General features: G+C 32.3%; 1 protein-coding gene across 1 annotated transcript; it reads left to right on the plus strand.

Annotated features, from left to right (window-relative positions):
- Positions 1–1,989: 1,989 nt before the first annotated feature.
- On the plus strand, positions 1,990–6,867 carry LOC127245754 (uncharacterized). The gene is made up of 7 exons (XM_051266777.1): positions 1,990–2,931; positions 2,986–3,546; positions 4,018–4,268; positions 4,698–5,345; positions 5,478–6,249; positions 6,403–6,529; positions 6,587–6,867. The coding sequence occupies exons 1-7, from the start codon at positions 1,990–1,992 to the stop codon at positions 6,865–6,867; spliced, it is 3,582 nt and encodes a 1,193-aa protein (XP_051122734.1).
- Positions 6,868–15,764: the final 8,897 nt, after the last annotated feature.

A 15,764-nucleotide genomic window follows, 5' to 3' on the forward strand; every position in this document is an offset into this window, starting at 1 on the left:
TGCTATAGATTATACTTACTTTGTGCTCTATAGTTCTAATTGCAATGCTTTTCGTATTTGTTGTAGAGTGTTCGAAATTAGTATATTTAGCGTTTTTTTTTTTCAATGTTTTTCCTTTATATTATATAGTATGCTATAGATTATACTTACTTTGTGCTCTATAGTTCTAATTGCAGTGCTTTTCCTATTTGTTGTAGAGTGTTCGAAATTAGTATATTTAGCGCTTTTGTTTTTTCAATGTTTTTCCTTTATATTATATAGTATGCTATAGATTATACTTACTTTGTGCTCTATGGTCTAATTACATTGCATTTCGTATTTGTTTTAGAGTGTTCGAAATTAGTATATTTAGAGCTTTTGTTTTTTCAATGTTTTTCCTTTATATTATGTAGTATGCTATAGATTATACTTACTTTGTGCTCTATTGTTCTAATTACATTGCATTTCGTATTTGTTTTAGAGTGTTCGAAATTAGTATATTTAGAGCTTTTGTTTTTTCAATGTTTTTCCTTTATATTATATAGTATGGTATAGATTATACTTACTGATGTGACCATCATGACGGAATTGGACCCAATCATAATTCCTCCTGGACCAATCACTAGGAGCCGAGCCCATAAATTTCAATTGGCAATAACAAAGTGTGCCAAACTTCAAATGGATGCCACTGCTGAACTCTACAACGACGATCAAAATAAACCATGCATTCTTCTGGAAATTGGATCACAAGTCCCAAGGACCATAAGGCCAGGAGCACCTTACAAGGCATTGGACCTCCCCTAAATTACTATCCCTAATTGAAGGGATCCCATGAATCAATATCCCCTGAATGAAGGAATTCCATAGATCAAGGGATTACCAATAATCATGGGATTGCCATGAATTATGGGTCAATAATACTAAATAAGGCTAATTATAATAACTACTCCCTATATGATTTTATTTCCTTTAAGAGTGTACTTTCTTGTTTTTAAATTTCCATGGTTCCTCTATAAAAGGACCCATGATTATCATTGTAAGATTTTTCATTCCACAAAGAGATTTTATAAACTGGTTTTTTTTCAAGAGCGATTCTTGTGCCTTTTTGAAGTGTAATCTTGAGTGATTCGGTTACAGCTTCATATCCCCAAATCGAGTTGTTTCGAGTGATTTGAAACAAGTCGTGGCCTCTCGAATAGTACTGGAACTATTCTTGCCTTAGCTTGTATTGTCAGCTTGTTTAGAGGATTGTGATACGTGAGCTTGATCTCTCGTGTTGCCTTCCCGACTACCTCTCAATTCAAGAGAGTCCAGTTTATCTCCATTAATATAGATATATATATATAGCCATCCATCCCTTACTCTATCCAAATCTACAATATTTTTGTTACTTATTCTTGTGGAATTCGATCCGAATTGTTATCCTTGGCAAGTTCGCATCATCTGGTATCAGAGCTAGTTGATACAATCTCTTGATTGATATCACGGTTCATATTTAAAAACCAAAAAAAAAAAATCCGAAAAAAAAAAAAAAATCCGAAAAAAAAAAAAAATCCGAAAAAAAAAGAAAATACAAAAAAAAAAGTTGAAAAAAAAAAAAAAAAAGACTTGAGAATATTTTGTTTTCCTTTTCTACATAACATTAATATATTTCTATATATTCTTATCCCTTTTCTATCTTTCCATACATTTTTTTTTCTCTCTTAATTTTCTTTATTTAATATTTTCATTTCCATTATCCATATCCACTTCTTTCCAAAAAAAAAAAAGTTTATAATATTTCTCCTATTTTTATTCGATTATCTAAAGGTCTAATTACTTGTGATTTTTACTTGAAATTTCTTGATTTGGGAATTGCATTGGGTCGTTGACCAGTTTTATTTAAGTGAGTGAAACACGAGCGGAGTGAAAGAGTGTTTGTGGCGAGATCATTACATACCGGAGAGCGCGATTCAAGAGAGGAGAAACCTGTGTGAGGATATACCCTTGTTATTTTACATTTTTTCTTTGATGGCAGGTGAAGGACACCCAGACGAGCGCCCTAATCCTCAAATCGCAGCGCTATCCAAAGCATTGGAAGCACGATTCACGAAGCAACTTACTGACGAGATGGACACCGTACACTCAATGTTGGCTGATCTTGCTCAATCTATTCGGGAATTGACAACTGAGCGACAGCAGGGCCGACCCGCCCCCGACGCTAGTCGATCTGCAAGGCGGAATCCTATATACCGAGGTAGGGAAGACGCTTCTGAAAATTTTGATGAAGAATGGGAGCCACCCCCTCCAAATAGAGACAACCGAAATCAAGATCCTATGAGGAACTTGAAGTTCAGCATTCCTTCTTTCAATGGGAATTCTGACCCGGATGTTTATCTTGATTGGGAGAAGAAGATGGAGTTGATTCGAGATTGCTCTACATATGATGATGAGCAATGGACGAGAATTGCTGTAATGGAGTTCACCCACTATGCCCTTAATTGGTGGGAGCAACTAAGTACGAAACGAAGGCGAGAAGGGAAGGCGCGGATCACCACATGGGATGGGCTCAAAAAGGCTCTGAGGAAACGATTCGTACCATCCTGGTATAGGAGGGAGCTACACGAACGAGTTCAACAAATGTCTCAAGGTAACAGAAGTGTAGAGGAGTATTACAAAGAGCTTGAGACAGCCATGATGCGGGCTGATATTGTGGAGGATCCTGAAGCAACCATGGCTCGATTCATGAGTGGAATCAACCGAGATTTGAGAGATACTCTAGAGCTACACCCGTATGTTGACTTGTCGGAATTGCTCCAACGTGCGATTTTATTGGAGAAACAACGCAAGCGAAAGGGGCGAGCGGATTCTTTCAATCGACCACCACCCCGGTCTACCCAAACTATCCTGGAGCCCCGAGGTATCCCTAATACTAACGTCAATAAATTTTCTAATGTTGACAAGGGAAAAAGTGTCGCGCATGTTGGCACAACTCGAAACCCACAAAAGGAATATGTCCATGGCAAGAATCCCCGAAACCGTGAAATTACCTGTTTTCGGTGTCAAGGGAAAGGGCACTATGCCTCTGAGTGCCCGAACAAGAAGGCCATGATCTTGACGGATGCGGGTGAAGTCGTCACCGACGATGAAGGAGATGTAGATGGTGAACAAATTCTTGAATGTGAGGAAAGTACTGTTGAAGAAGATGATGAATACTCCAAAATCACGGTGGTAACTCTGCGGTCTCTTAGTACATTTCAAAAGGAGGAACCAACCCAAATGCAAAGAGAGAACATCTTCCACTGTCGTTGCAAAATCGAAGGCAAGATTTGCAGCATGATAATTGATAACGGAAGCTGCACCAATGTGGTTAGTGAGACATTGGTCAAAAAGTTGAACCTTGTCACCAAGCCCCATCCGCGACCCTATCGATTGCAGTGGTTGACCAATAATGGGGAACTACGAGTAAATAAACAAGTTGAGGTAACCTTCCGAATTCGTGGTTATATGGACCAGGTTGTATGCGATGTTGTGCCAATGCAGGCTTGCCACATACTACTTGGACGGCCTTGGCAATTTGATCGCAATGTCACCTACTTTGGGAAGGAAAATACTTTTACGCTCACACATGAGGGCAAAAAGATCACCTTGACTCCCCTTACCCCCCAAGAAGCCCACACGGATCAGGAAGTGATACAAAAAAACCATGTTCAAGAAATGATGGCTATGGAGAACGTCTCAAAATCAGCGGGAACTCAAAGCTCCATACGAGAGGCAGACATAAATTCCATGGCAAGTTCGTCTATGACCGCTCCATCGCGAGTTCCAAGAGTGATCCCCTCAGAAAAACGAGAGAAAAGTAAGGGAGTACCTACCAAAGATACCCTTTCCCAAATGGGGAGGAACAGTGACCAGGCCATATTTCTCACTCGAAAGGATATTAGATCCATTGGAGAGGATGAGAGTGATAGGATTTACATTTTGCTTTGTAAGTTTAATCTCCTTACAGCTTATGATTTGCAATCTAACCTGCCTCCAGAGTTCTATCCTATTTTGCAGGAATTTTCTGATGTACTACCCAAGGAACTACCAAGCGAGTTGCCCCCAATCCGTGGTATTGAGCATCAGATTGATTTCATACCTGGCGCTCAATTGCCAAATAGGCCGGCATATAGGGCCAACCCAGATGAGACCAAAGAGATCCAAAGGCAAATCCAAGACTTGTTAGATAAAGGCTGGGTGCGTGAGAGCCTTAGTCCATGTTCTGTACCGGTACTCCTCGTTCCAAAGAAGGATGGTAAGTGGCGTATGTGTGTAGATTGTAGAGCAATAAATGCAATTACTATTAAGTATAGACATCCTATTCCTAGATTAGATGATATGCTTGATGAACTTCAGGGTGCTGCTCTTTTTACAAAAATTGATCTTAAAAGTGGTTACCATCAGATAAGAATGAGAGAAGGAGATGAGTGGAAAACTGCTTTCAAAACTAAGCTAGGGCTGTATGAGTGGACTGTCATGCCTTTTGGCTTAACTAATGCCCCTAGTACCTTTATGAGATTGATGAATCATGTTCTTAGACCTTGCATAGGAAGGTTTGTGGTTGTTTACTTTGATGACATCTTGATCTATAGTAAGGACTTATCTGCACACATTGAGCATGTGAGAGAAGTGTTCACTTTATTGCGGCAGAACAAACTTTATGCAAATGTTGAAAAATGTGCATTTTGTGTTTCTAGTTGTCTATTCCTTGGCTATGTTGTTAGCGCACAGGGAATACAAGTCGATGAGGAGAAGATCAGAGCCATCCAGGAGTGGCCTGTCCCTACTACTGTTCGTGAAGTTCGTAGTTTCCATGGCTTGGCGGGATTCTACCGAAGGTTTATTCGTGATTTCAGTACTATTGCAGCCCCTCTCACTGCTGTTATTCGCAAGGATGAACTGTTTAGTTGGGGAGAAGCGCAACAACAAGCCTTCGACAAGCTGAAATATTTGTTAACTCATGCCCCAATTCTTAAACTCCCGAACTTTGAACTAACATTTGAACTTGAATGTGATGCTTCAGGTGTGGGTATTGGAGCCGTTCTAATGCAAAATCGCCAACCTATTGCATACTTCAGCGAGAAGCTAGGTGGCGCAGCCTTGAACTACCCAACTTACGACAAGGAGTTATATGCCTTGGTTCGTGCACTTCAGGTATGGCAGCATTATCTTTTGCCAAAGGAATTTGTTATCCACTCAGATCACGAGTCCCTTAAGCATATAAAAACTCAAGCTAAACTAAATAAGAGGCATGCCAGATGGATTTCTTTTGTTGATACATTCCCTTATGTGATAAAGTATAAGAAGGGAAAGGATAATGTCGTAGCTGACGCACTTTCTAGGCGCACTCACATTCTTACTATTTTGACTTCTCAATTGCTAGGGTTCTCACAGGTAAAATCATTGTATGCAAATGACAAAGATTTTTCTGACATCTTCAATAAGTGTGCCAGCACTGGATTTAAAGATTTCTATTTGCATGAGGGCTATTTGTATAAGGCTAACCAGTTGTGTATTCCACAAGGTTCTATTCGAACTGTTTTAACTCACGAAGTCCATGAAGGTGGACTCATGGGGCATTTTGGAGCCACCAAAACTCTTAAACTTTTGCAGGAAAAATTTTATTGGCCAAGGATGCGTGCGGACGTGGAACAACACATTACACGTTGCATTACATGTAGACAAGCCAAATCCACAACGCTACCACATGGTTTATATAAGCCCCTGCCTACACCCGACACACCTTGGGTAGATTTGAGTATGGACTTCATTTTGGGGCTACCTCGTACAAAAGGAGGTAAGGACTCTATCATGGTTGTTGTCGATAGGTTTTCAAAAATGTCCCACTTTATTCCTTGCAATAAGACGAATGACGCAATGCATATTGCTAATTTGTTTTTCAAAGAAGTAGTTAGAATGCATGGAATTCCCCGTACGATTGTATCTGATAGGGACACTAAATTCTTAAGCTTTTTCTGGAAAAACTTTTGGGGAAAATTAGGGACAAAACTTCTCTTTTCTACCTCATATCACCCACAAACAGATGGTCAAACGGAAGTAACAAATCGCACCCTAGGCACTCTCCTTAGGTGTATTATCAAAAAGAATTTGCGTAGTTGGGAAAGTTGTCTCCCTCATGTTGAGTTTGCATATAATCGTGCTATCCATAGTGCTACTAACATGTCCCCTTTTGAAGTAGTGTACGGCTTCAACCCACTTTCTCCAGTTGACCTATTGCCACTACCATGTAGTGAGCGACAAAATGTTAATTTCAGGGATCGGGCACAAAAGATTCAGGAGCTTCATAAGACAGTACAAAAGGAAATTGACGCTACCAATGCGCGGAATGCAAAAGCTGCTAATCGCCACCGCAAGAAGATTGTCTTCCAACCCGGTGATTGGGTGTGGCTTCACTTACGAAAAGAGAGATTTCCGGCACAACGCAAGTCTAAGTTGTCCCCACGAGGCGATGGTCCCTTTCAAGTCGTTGAACGCATCAACGATAATGCCTACAAACTAGACCTCCCAGGTGAGTATAATGTCCATGCTACATTTAATGTTTCTGACTTGTCTCCGTTTGATGTAGGTGACGAGAGGTTGATGGGACAACCTTTTCAAGAGAGGGGGGATGATGTGACCATCATGACGGAATTGGACCCAATCATAATTCCTCCTGGACCAATCACTAGGAGCCGAGCCCATAAATTTCAATTGGCAATAACAAAGTGTGCCAAACTTCAAATGGATGCCACTGCTGAACTCTACAACGACGATCAAAATAAACCATGCATTCTTCTGGAAATTGGATCACAAGTCCCAAGGACCATAAGGCCAGGAGCACCTTACAAGGCATTGGACCTCCCCTAAATTACTATCCCTAATTGAAGGGATCCCATGAATCAATATCCCATGAATGAAGGAATTCCATAGATCAAGGGATTACCAATAATCATGGGATTGCCATGAATTATGGGTCAATAATACTAAATAAGGCTAATTATAATAACTACTCCCCATATGATTTTATTTCCTTTAAGAGTGTACTTTCTTGTTTTTAAATTTCCATGGTTCCTCTATAAAAGGACCCATGATTATCATTGTAAGATTTTTTTCATTCCACAAAAGAGATTTTATAAACTGATTTTTTTTTCAAGAGCGATTCTTGTGCCTTTTTGAAGTGTAATCTTGAGTGATTCGGTTAAAGCTTCATATCCCCAAATCGAGTTGTTTCGAGTGATTTGAAACAAGTCGTGGCCTCTCGAATAGTACTGGAACTATTCTTGCCTTAGCTTGTATTGTCAGCTTGTTTAGAGGATTGTGATACGTGAGCTTGATCTCTCGTGTTGCCTTCCCGACTACCTCTCAATTCAAGAGAGTTCAGTTTATCTCCATTAATATAGATATATATATATAGCCATCCATCCCTTACTCTATCCAAATCTACAATATTTTTGTTACTTATTCTTGTGGAATTCGATCCGAATTGTTATCCTTGGCAAGTTCGCATCACTTACTTTGTGCTCTATTGTTCTAATTACATTGCACTTTCTACTTACTTTGTGCTCTATAGTTCTAATTATATTGCATTTCGTATTTATTTTATAGTGTTCGAAATTAGTATATTTATCGCTTTTGTTTTTTCAATGTTTTTCCTTTATATTATATAGTATGCTATAGATTATACTTACTTTGTGCTCTATCGTTCCAATTGCCGTGCTTTTTCGTATTTGTTGTAGAGTGTTCGAAATTAGTATATTTAGCGCTTTTGTTTCTCCAATATTTTTCCTTTATATTATATAGCATGTTATAGATTGTTCTTCCTTTGTGCTCTATTGTTCTAATTACAATGCATTTCGTATTTGTTTTAGAGTGTTCGAAATTAGTATATTTAGCGCTTTAGTTTTTTCAATATTTTTCCTTTATATTATATAGTATGCTATAGATTATACTTACTTTGTGCTCTATTGTTCTAATTACATTGCATTTCGTATTTGTTTTAGAGTGTTCGAAATTAGTATATTTAGAGCTTTTGTTTTTTCAATGTTTTTCCTTTATATTATATAGTATGCTATAGATTATACTTACTTTGTGCTCTATTGTTCTAATTACATTGCACTTTCTACTTACTTTGTGCTCTATAGTTCTAATTATATTGCATTTCGTATTTATTTTATAGTGTTCGAAATTAGTATATTTATCGCTTTTGTTTTTTCATTGTTTTTCCTTTATATTATATAGTATGCTATAGATAATACTTACTTTGTGCTCTATTGTTCTAATTACATTGCATTTCGTATTTGCTTTAGAGTGTTCGAAATTAGTATATTTAGCGCTTTAGTTTTTTCAATGTTTTTCCTTTATATTATATAGCATGTTATAGATTGTTCTTCCTTTGTGCTCTATTGTTCTAATTACATTGCATTTCGTATTTGTTTTAGAGTGTTCGAAATTAGTATATTTAGCGCTTTTGTTTTTTCAATGTTTTTCCTTTATATTATATAGTATGCTATAGATTATACTTACTTTGTGCTCTATTGGTCTAATTACATTGCATTTCGTATTTGTTTTAGAGTGTTCGAAATTAGTATATTTACAGCTTTTGTTTTTTCAATGTTTTTCCTTTATATTATGTAGTATGCTATAGATTATACTTACTTTGTGCTCTATTGTTCTAATTACATTGCATTTCGTATTTGTTTTAGAGTGTTCGAAATTAGTATATTTAGAGCTTTTGTTTTTTCAATGTTTTTCCTTTATATTATATAGTATGCTATAGATTATACTTACTTTGTGCTCTATTGTTCTAATTACATTGCACTTTCTACTTACTTTGTGCTCTATAGTTCAAATTATATTGCATTTCGTATTTATTTTATAGTGTTCGAAATTACTATATTTATCGCTTTTGTTTTTTCAATGTTTTTCCTTTATATTATATAGTATGATATAGATTGTTCTTACTTTGTGCTCTATTGTTCTAATTACATTGCATTTCGTATTCGTTTTATAGTGTTCGAAATTAGTATATTTAACGCTTTTGTTTTTTCAATGTTTTTCCTTTATATTATTATATAGTATGCTATAGATTATATTTACTTTGTGCTCTATTGTTCTAATTACATTGCACTTTCTACTTACTTTGTGCTCTATAGTTCTAATTATATTGCATTTCGTATTTATTTTATAGTGTTCGAAATTAGTATATTTATCGCTTTTGTTTTTTCAATGTTTTTCCTTTATATTATATAGCATGTTATAGATTGTTCTTCCTTTGTGCTCTATTGTTCTAATTACATTGCATTTCGTATTTGTTGTAGAGTGTTCGAAATTAGTATATTTAGCGCTTTTGTTTTTTCAATGTTTTTCCTTTATATTATATAGCATGTTATAGATTGTTCTTCCTTTGTGCTCAATTGTTCTAATTACATTGCATTTCATATTTGTTGTAGAGTGTTCGAAATTAGTATATTTAGCGCTATTGTTTTTTCAATGTTTTTCCTTTATATTATATAGTATGCTATAGATTATACTTACTTTGTGCTCTATAGTTCTAATTGCAATGCTTTTCGTATTTGTTGTAGAGTGTTCGAAATTAGTATATTTAGCGCTTTTGTTTTTTCAATGTTTTTCCTTTATATTATATAGTATGCTATAGATTATACTTACTTTGTGCTCTATAGTTCTAATTGCAGTGCTTTTCCTATTTGTTGTAGAGTGTTCGAAATTAGTATATTTAGCGCTTTTGTTTTTTCAATGTTTTTCCTTTATATTATATAGTATGCTATAGATTATACTTACTTTGTGCTCTATTGGTCTAATTACATTGCATTTCGTATTTGTTTTAGAGTGTTCGAAATTAGTATATTTAGAGCTTTTGTTTTTTCAATGTTTTTCCTTTATATTATGTAGTATGCTATAGATTATACTTACTTTGTGCTCTATTGTTCTAATTACATTGCATTTCGTATTTGTTTTAGAGTGTTCGAAATTAGTATATTTAGAGCTTTTGTTTTTTCAATGTTTTTCCTTTATATTATATAGTATGGTATAGATTATACTTACTTTGTGCTCTATTGTTCTAATTACATTGCACTTTCTACTTACTTTGTGCTCTATAGTTCTAATTATATTGCATTTCGTATTTATTTTAGAGTGTTCGAAATTAGTATATTTATCGCTTTTTTTTTTCAATGTTTTTCCTTTATATTATATAGTATGCTATAGATTATACTTACTTTGTGCTCTATCGTTCCAATTGCCGTGCTTTTCCGTATTTGTTGTAGAGTGTTCGAAATTAGTATATTTAGCGCTTTTGTTTCTCCAATATTTTTCCTTTATATTATATAGCATGTTATAGATTGTTCTTCCTTTGTGCTCTATTGTTCTAATTACAATGCATTTCGTATTTGTTTTAGAGTGTTCGAAATTAGTATATTTAGCGCTTTAGTTTTTTCAATATTTTTCCTTTATATTATATAGTATGCTATAGATTATACTTACTTTGTGCTCTATTGTTCTAATTACATTGCATTTCGTATTTGTTTTAGAGTGTTCGAAATTAGTATATTTAGAGCTTTTGTTTTTTCAATGTTTTTCCTTTATATTATATAGTATGCTATAGATTATACTTACTTTGTGCTCTATTGTTCTAATTACATTGCACTTTCTACTTACTTTGTGCTCTATAGTTCTAATTATATTGCATTTCGTATTTATTTTATAGTGTTCGAAATTAGTATATTTATCGCTTTTGTTTTTTCAATGTTTTTCCTTTATATTATATAGTATGCTATAGATTATACTTACTTTGTGCTCTATAGTTCTAATTGCAGTGCTTTTCATATTTGTTGTAGAGTGTTCGAAATTAGTATATTTAGCGCTTTTGTTTTTTCAATGTTTTTCCTTTATATTATATAGTATGCAATAGATTATACTTACTTTGTGCTCTATTGTTCTAATTACATTGCATTTCGTATTTGCTTTAGAGTGTTCGAAATTAGTATATTTAGCGCTTTAGTTTTTTCAATGTTTTTCCTTTATATTATATAGCATGTTATAGATTGTTCTTCCTTTGTGCTCTATTGTTCTAATTACATTGCACTTTATACTTACTTTGTGCTCTATTATTCTAATTACATTGCATTTCGTATTTGTTTTAGAGTGTTCGAAATTAGTATATTTAGAGCTTTTGTTTTTTCAATGTTTTTCCTTTATATTATATAGTATGCTATAGGTTATACTTACTTTGTGCTCTATTGTTCTAATTACATTGCACTTTATACTTACTTTGTGCTCTATAGTTCTAATTACATTGCATTTCGTATTTGTTTTATAGTGTTCGAAATTAGTATATTTAACGCTTTTGTTTTTTCAATGTTTTTCCTTTATATTATATAGTATGCTATAGATTATACTTACTTTGTGCTCTATTGTTCTAATTACATTGCACTTTATACTTACTTTGTGCTCTATAGTTCTAATTACATTGCATTTCGTATTTGTTTTATAGTGTTCGAAATTAGTATATTTAACGCTTTTGTTTTTTCAATGTTTTTCCTTTATATTATATAGTATGCTATAGATTATACTTACTTTGTGCTCTATTGTTCTAATTACATTGCATTTCGTATTTGCTTTAGAGTGTTCGAAATTAGTATATTTAGCGCTTTAGTTTTTTCAATGTTTTTCCTTTATATTATATAGTATGCTATAGATTATACTTACTTTGTGCTCTATTGTTCTAATTACATTGCACTTTCTACTTACTTTGTGCTCTATAGTTCTAATTATATTGCATTTCGTATTTATTTTATAGTGTTCGAAATTACTATTTTTATCGCTTTTGTTTTTTCAATGTTTTTCCTTTATATTATATAGTATGCTATAGATTATACTTACTTTGTGCTCTATTGTTCTAATTACATTGCATTTCGTATTTGCTTTAGAGTGTTCGAAATTAGTATATTTAGCGCTTTAGTTTTTTAAATGTTTTTCCTTTATATTATATAGTATGCTATAGATTATACTTACTTTGTGCTCTATTATTCTATTTACATTGCATTTCGTATTTGTTTTAGAGTGTTCGAAATTAGTATATTTAGAGCTTTTGTTTTTTCAATGTTTTTCCTTTATATTATATAGTATGCTATAGATTATACTTACTTTGTGCTCTATTGTTCTAATTACACTGCACTTTATACTTACTTTGTGCTCTATAGTTCTAATTACATTGCATTTCGTATTTGTTTTATAGTGTTCGAAATTAGTATATTTAACGCTTTTGTTTTTTCAATGTTTTTCCTTTATATTATATAGTATGCTATAGATTATACTTACTTTGTGCTCTATTGTTCTAATTACATTGCACTTTATACTTACTTTGTGCTCTATAGTTCTAATTACATTGCATTTCGTATTTGTTTTATAGTGTTCGAAATTAGTATATTTAACGCTTTTGTTTTTTCAATGTTTTTCCTTTATATTATATAGTATGCTATAGATTATACTTACTTTGTGCTTCATTGTTCTAATTACATTGCACTTCGTATTTGTTTTAGAGTGCTCGAAATTAGTATATTTAGAGCTTTTGTTTTTTCAATGTTTTTCCATTATATTATATAGTATGCTATAGATTATACTTACTTTGTCCTGTATAGTTCTAATTGCAGTGCTTTTCGTATTTGTTGTAGAGTGTTCGAAATTAGTATTTTAGCGCTTTAGTTTTTTCAATGTTTTTCCTTTATATTATATAGCATGTTATAGATTGTTCTTACTTTGTGCTCTATTGTTCTAATTACATTGCATTTCGTATTTGTTGTAGAGTGTTCGAAATTAGAATATTTCGAGCTTTTGTTTTTTCAATGTTTTTCCTTTATATTATATAGTATGCTATAGATTATACTTACTTTGTGCTCTATTGTTCTAATTACAATGCATTTCGTATTTGTTTTAGAGTGTTCGAAATTAGTATATTTAGCGCTTTACTTTTTTCAATATTTTTCCTTTATATTATATAGTATGCTATAGATTATACTTACTTTGTGCTCTATTGTTCTAATTACATTGCATTTCGTATTTGTTTTAGAGTGTTCGAAATTAGTATATTTAGAGCTTTTGTTTTTTCAATGTTTTTCCTTTATATTATATAGTATGCTATAGATTATACTTACTTTGTGCTCTATTGTTCTAATTACATTGCACTTTCTACTTACTTTGTGCTCTATAGTTCTAATTATATTGCATTTCGTATTTGTTTTATAGTGTTCGAAATTAGTATATTTAACGCTTTTGTTTTTTCAATGTTTTTCCTTTATATTATATAGTGTGCTATAGATTATACTTACTTTGTGCTCTATCGTTCCAATTGCCGTTCTTTTTCGTATTTATTGTAGAGTGTTCGAAATTAGTATATTTAGCGCTTTAGTTTTTTCAATGTTTTTCCTTTATATTATATAGTATGCTATAGATTATACTTACTTTGTGCTCTATTATTCTAATTACATTGCATTTCGTATTTGTTTTAGAGTGTTCGAACGTATATTTAGAGCTTTTGTTTTTTCAATGTTTTTCCTTTATATTATATAGTATGCTATAGATTATACTTACTTTGTGCTCTATTGTTCTAATTACACTGCACTTTATACTTACTTTGTGCTCTATAGTTCTAATTACATTGCATTTCGTATTTGTTTTATAGTGTTCGAAATTAGTATATTTAACGCTTTTGTTTTTTCAATGTTTTTCCTTTATATTATATAGTATGCTATAGATTATACTTACTTTGTGCTCTATCGTTCCAATTGCCGTGCTTTTTCGTATTTGTTGTAGAGTGTTCGAAATTAGTATATTTAGCGCTTTTGTTTTTTCAATGTTTTTCCTTTATATTATATAGCATGTTATAGATTGTTCTTCCTTTGTGCTCTATTTTTCTAATTACATTGCATTTCGTATTTGTTTTAGAGTGTTCGAAATTAGTATATTTAGAGCTTTTGTTTTTTCAATGTTTTTCCTTTATATTATATAGTATGCTATAGATTATACTTACTTTGTGCTCTATTGTTCTAATTACATTGCACTTTCTACTTACTTTGTGCTCTATAGTTCTAATTATATTGCATTTCGTATTTATTTTATAGTGTTCGAAATTACTATATTTATCGCTTTTGTTTTTTCAATGTTTTTCCTTTATATTATATAGTATGCTATAGATTATACTTACTTTGTGCTCTATTGTTCTAATTACATTGCATTTCGTATTTGCTTTAGAGTGTTCGAAATTAGTATATTTAGCGCTTTAGTTTTTTAAATGTTTTTCCTTTATATTATATAGTATGCTATAGATTATACTTACTTTGTGCTCTATTATTCTATTTACATTGCATTTCGTATTTGTTTTAGAGTGTTCGAAATTAGTATATTTAGAGCTTTTGTTTTTTCAATGTTTTTCCTTTATATTATATAGTATGCTATAGATTATACTTACTTTGTGCTCTATTGTTCTAATTACACTGCACTTTATACTTACTTTGTGCTCTATAGTTCTAATTACATTGCATTTCGTATTTGTTTTATAGTGTTCGAAATTAGTATATTTAACGCTTTTGTTTTTTCAATGTTTTTCCTTTATATTATATAGTATGCTATAGATTATACTTACTTTGTGCTCTATTGTTCTAATTACATTGCACTTTATACTTACTTTGTGCTCTATAGTTCTAATTACATTGCATTTCGTATTTGTTTTATTGTGTTCGAAATTAGTATATTTAACGCTTTTGTTTTTTCAATGTTTTTCCTTTATATTATATAGTATGCTATAGATTATACTTACTTTGTGCTTCATTGTTCTAATTACATTGCACTTCGTATTTGTTTTAGAGTGCTCGAAATTAGTATATTTAGAGCTTTTGTTTTTTCAATGTTTTTCCATTATATTATATAGTATGCTATAGATTATACTTACTTTGTCCTGTATAGTTCTAATTGCAGTGCTTTTCGTATTTGTTGTAGAGTGTTCGAAATTAGTATTTTAGCGCTTTAGTTTTTTCAATGTTTTTCCTTTATATTATATAGCATGTTATAGATTGTTCTTACTTTGTGCTCTATTGTTCTAATTACATTGCATTTCGTATTTGTTGTAGAGTGTTCGAAATTAGAATATTTCGAGCTTTTGTTTTTTCAATGTTTTTCCTTTATATTATATAGTATGCTATAGATTATACTTACTTTGTGCTCTATTGTTCTAATTACAATGCATTTCGTATTTGTTTTAGAGTGTTCGAAATTAGTATATTTAGCGCTTTACTTTTTTCAATATTTTTCCTTTATATTATATAGTATGCTATAGATTATACTTACTTTGTGCTCTATTGTTCTAATTACATTGCATTTCGTATTTGTTTTAGAGTGTTCGAAATTAGTATATTTAGAGCTTTTGTTTTTTCAATGTTTTTCCTTTATATTATATAGTATGCTATAGATTATACTTACTTTGTGCTCTATTGTTCTAATTACATTGCACTTTCTACTTACTTTGTGCTCTATAGTTCTAATTATATTGCATTTCGTATTTGTTTTATAGTGTTCGAAATTAGTATATTTAACGCTTTTGTTTTTTCAATGTTTTTCCTTTATATTATATAGTGTGCTATAGATTATACTTACTTTGTGCTCTATCGTTCCAATTGCCGTGCTTTTTCGTATTTGTTGTAGAGTGTTCGAAATTAGTATATTTAGCGCTTTTGTTTTTTCAATGTTTTTCCTTT

Source organism: Andrographis paniculata, unplaced genomic scaffold, assembly GCF_009805555.1.
Source record: "Andrographis paniculata isolate CXL003 unplaced genomic scaffold, ASM980555v1 Contig23END, whole genome shotgun sequence".
NCBI lineage: Eukaryota > Viridiplantae > Streptophyta > Magnoliopsida > Lamiales > Acanthaceae > Andrographis > Andrographis paniculata.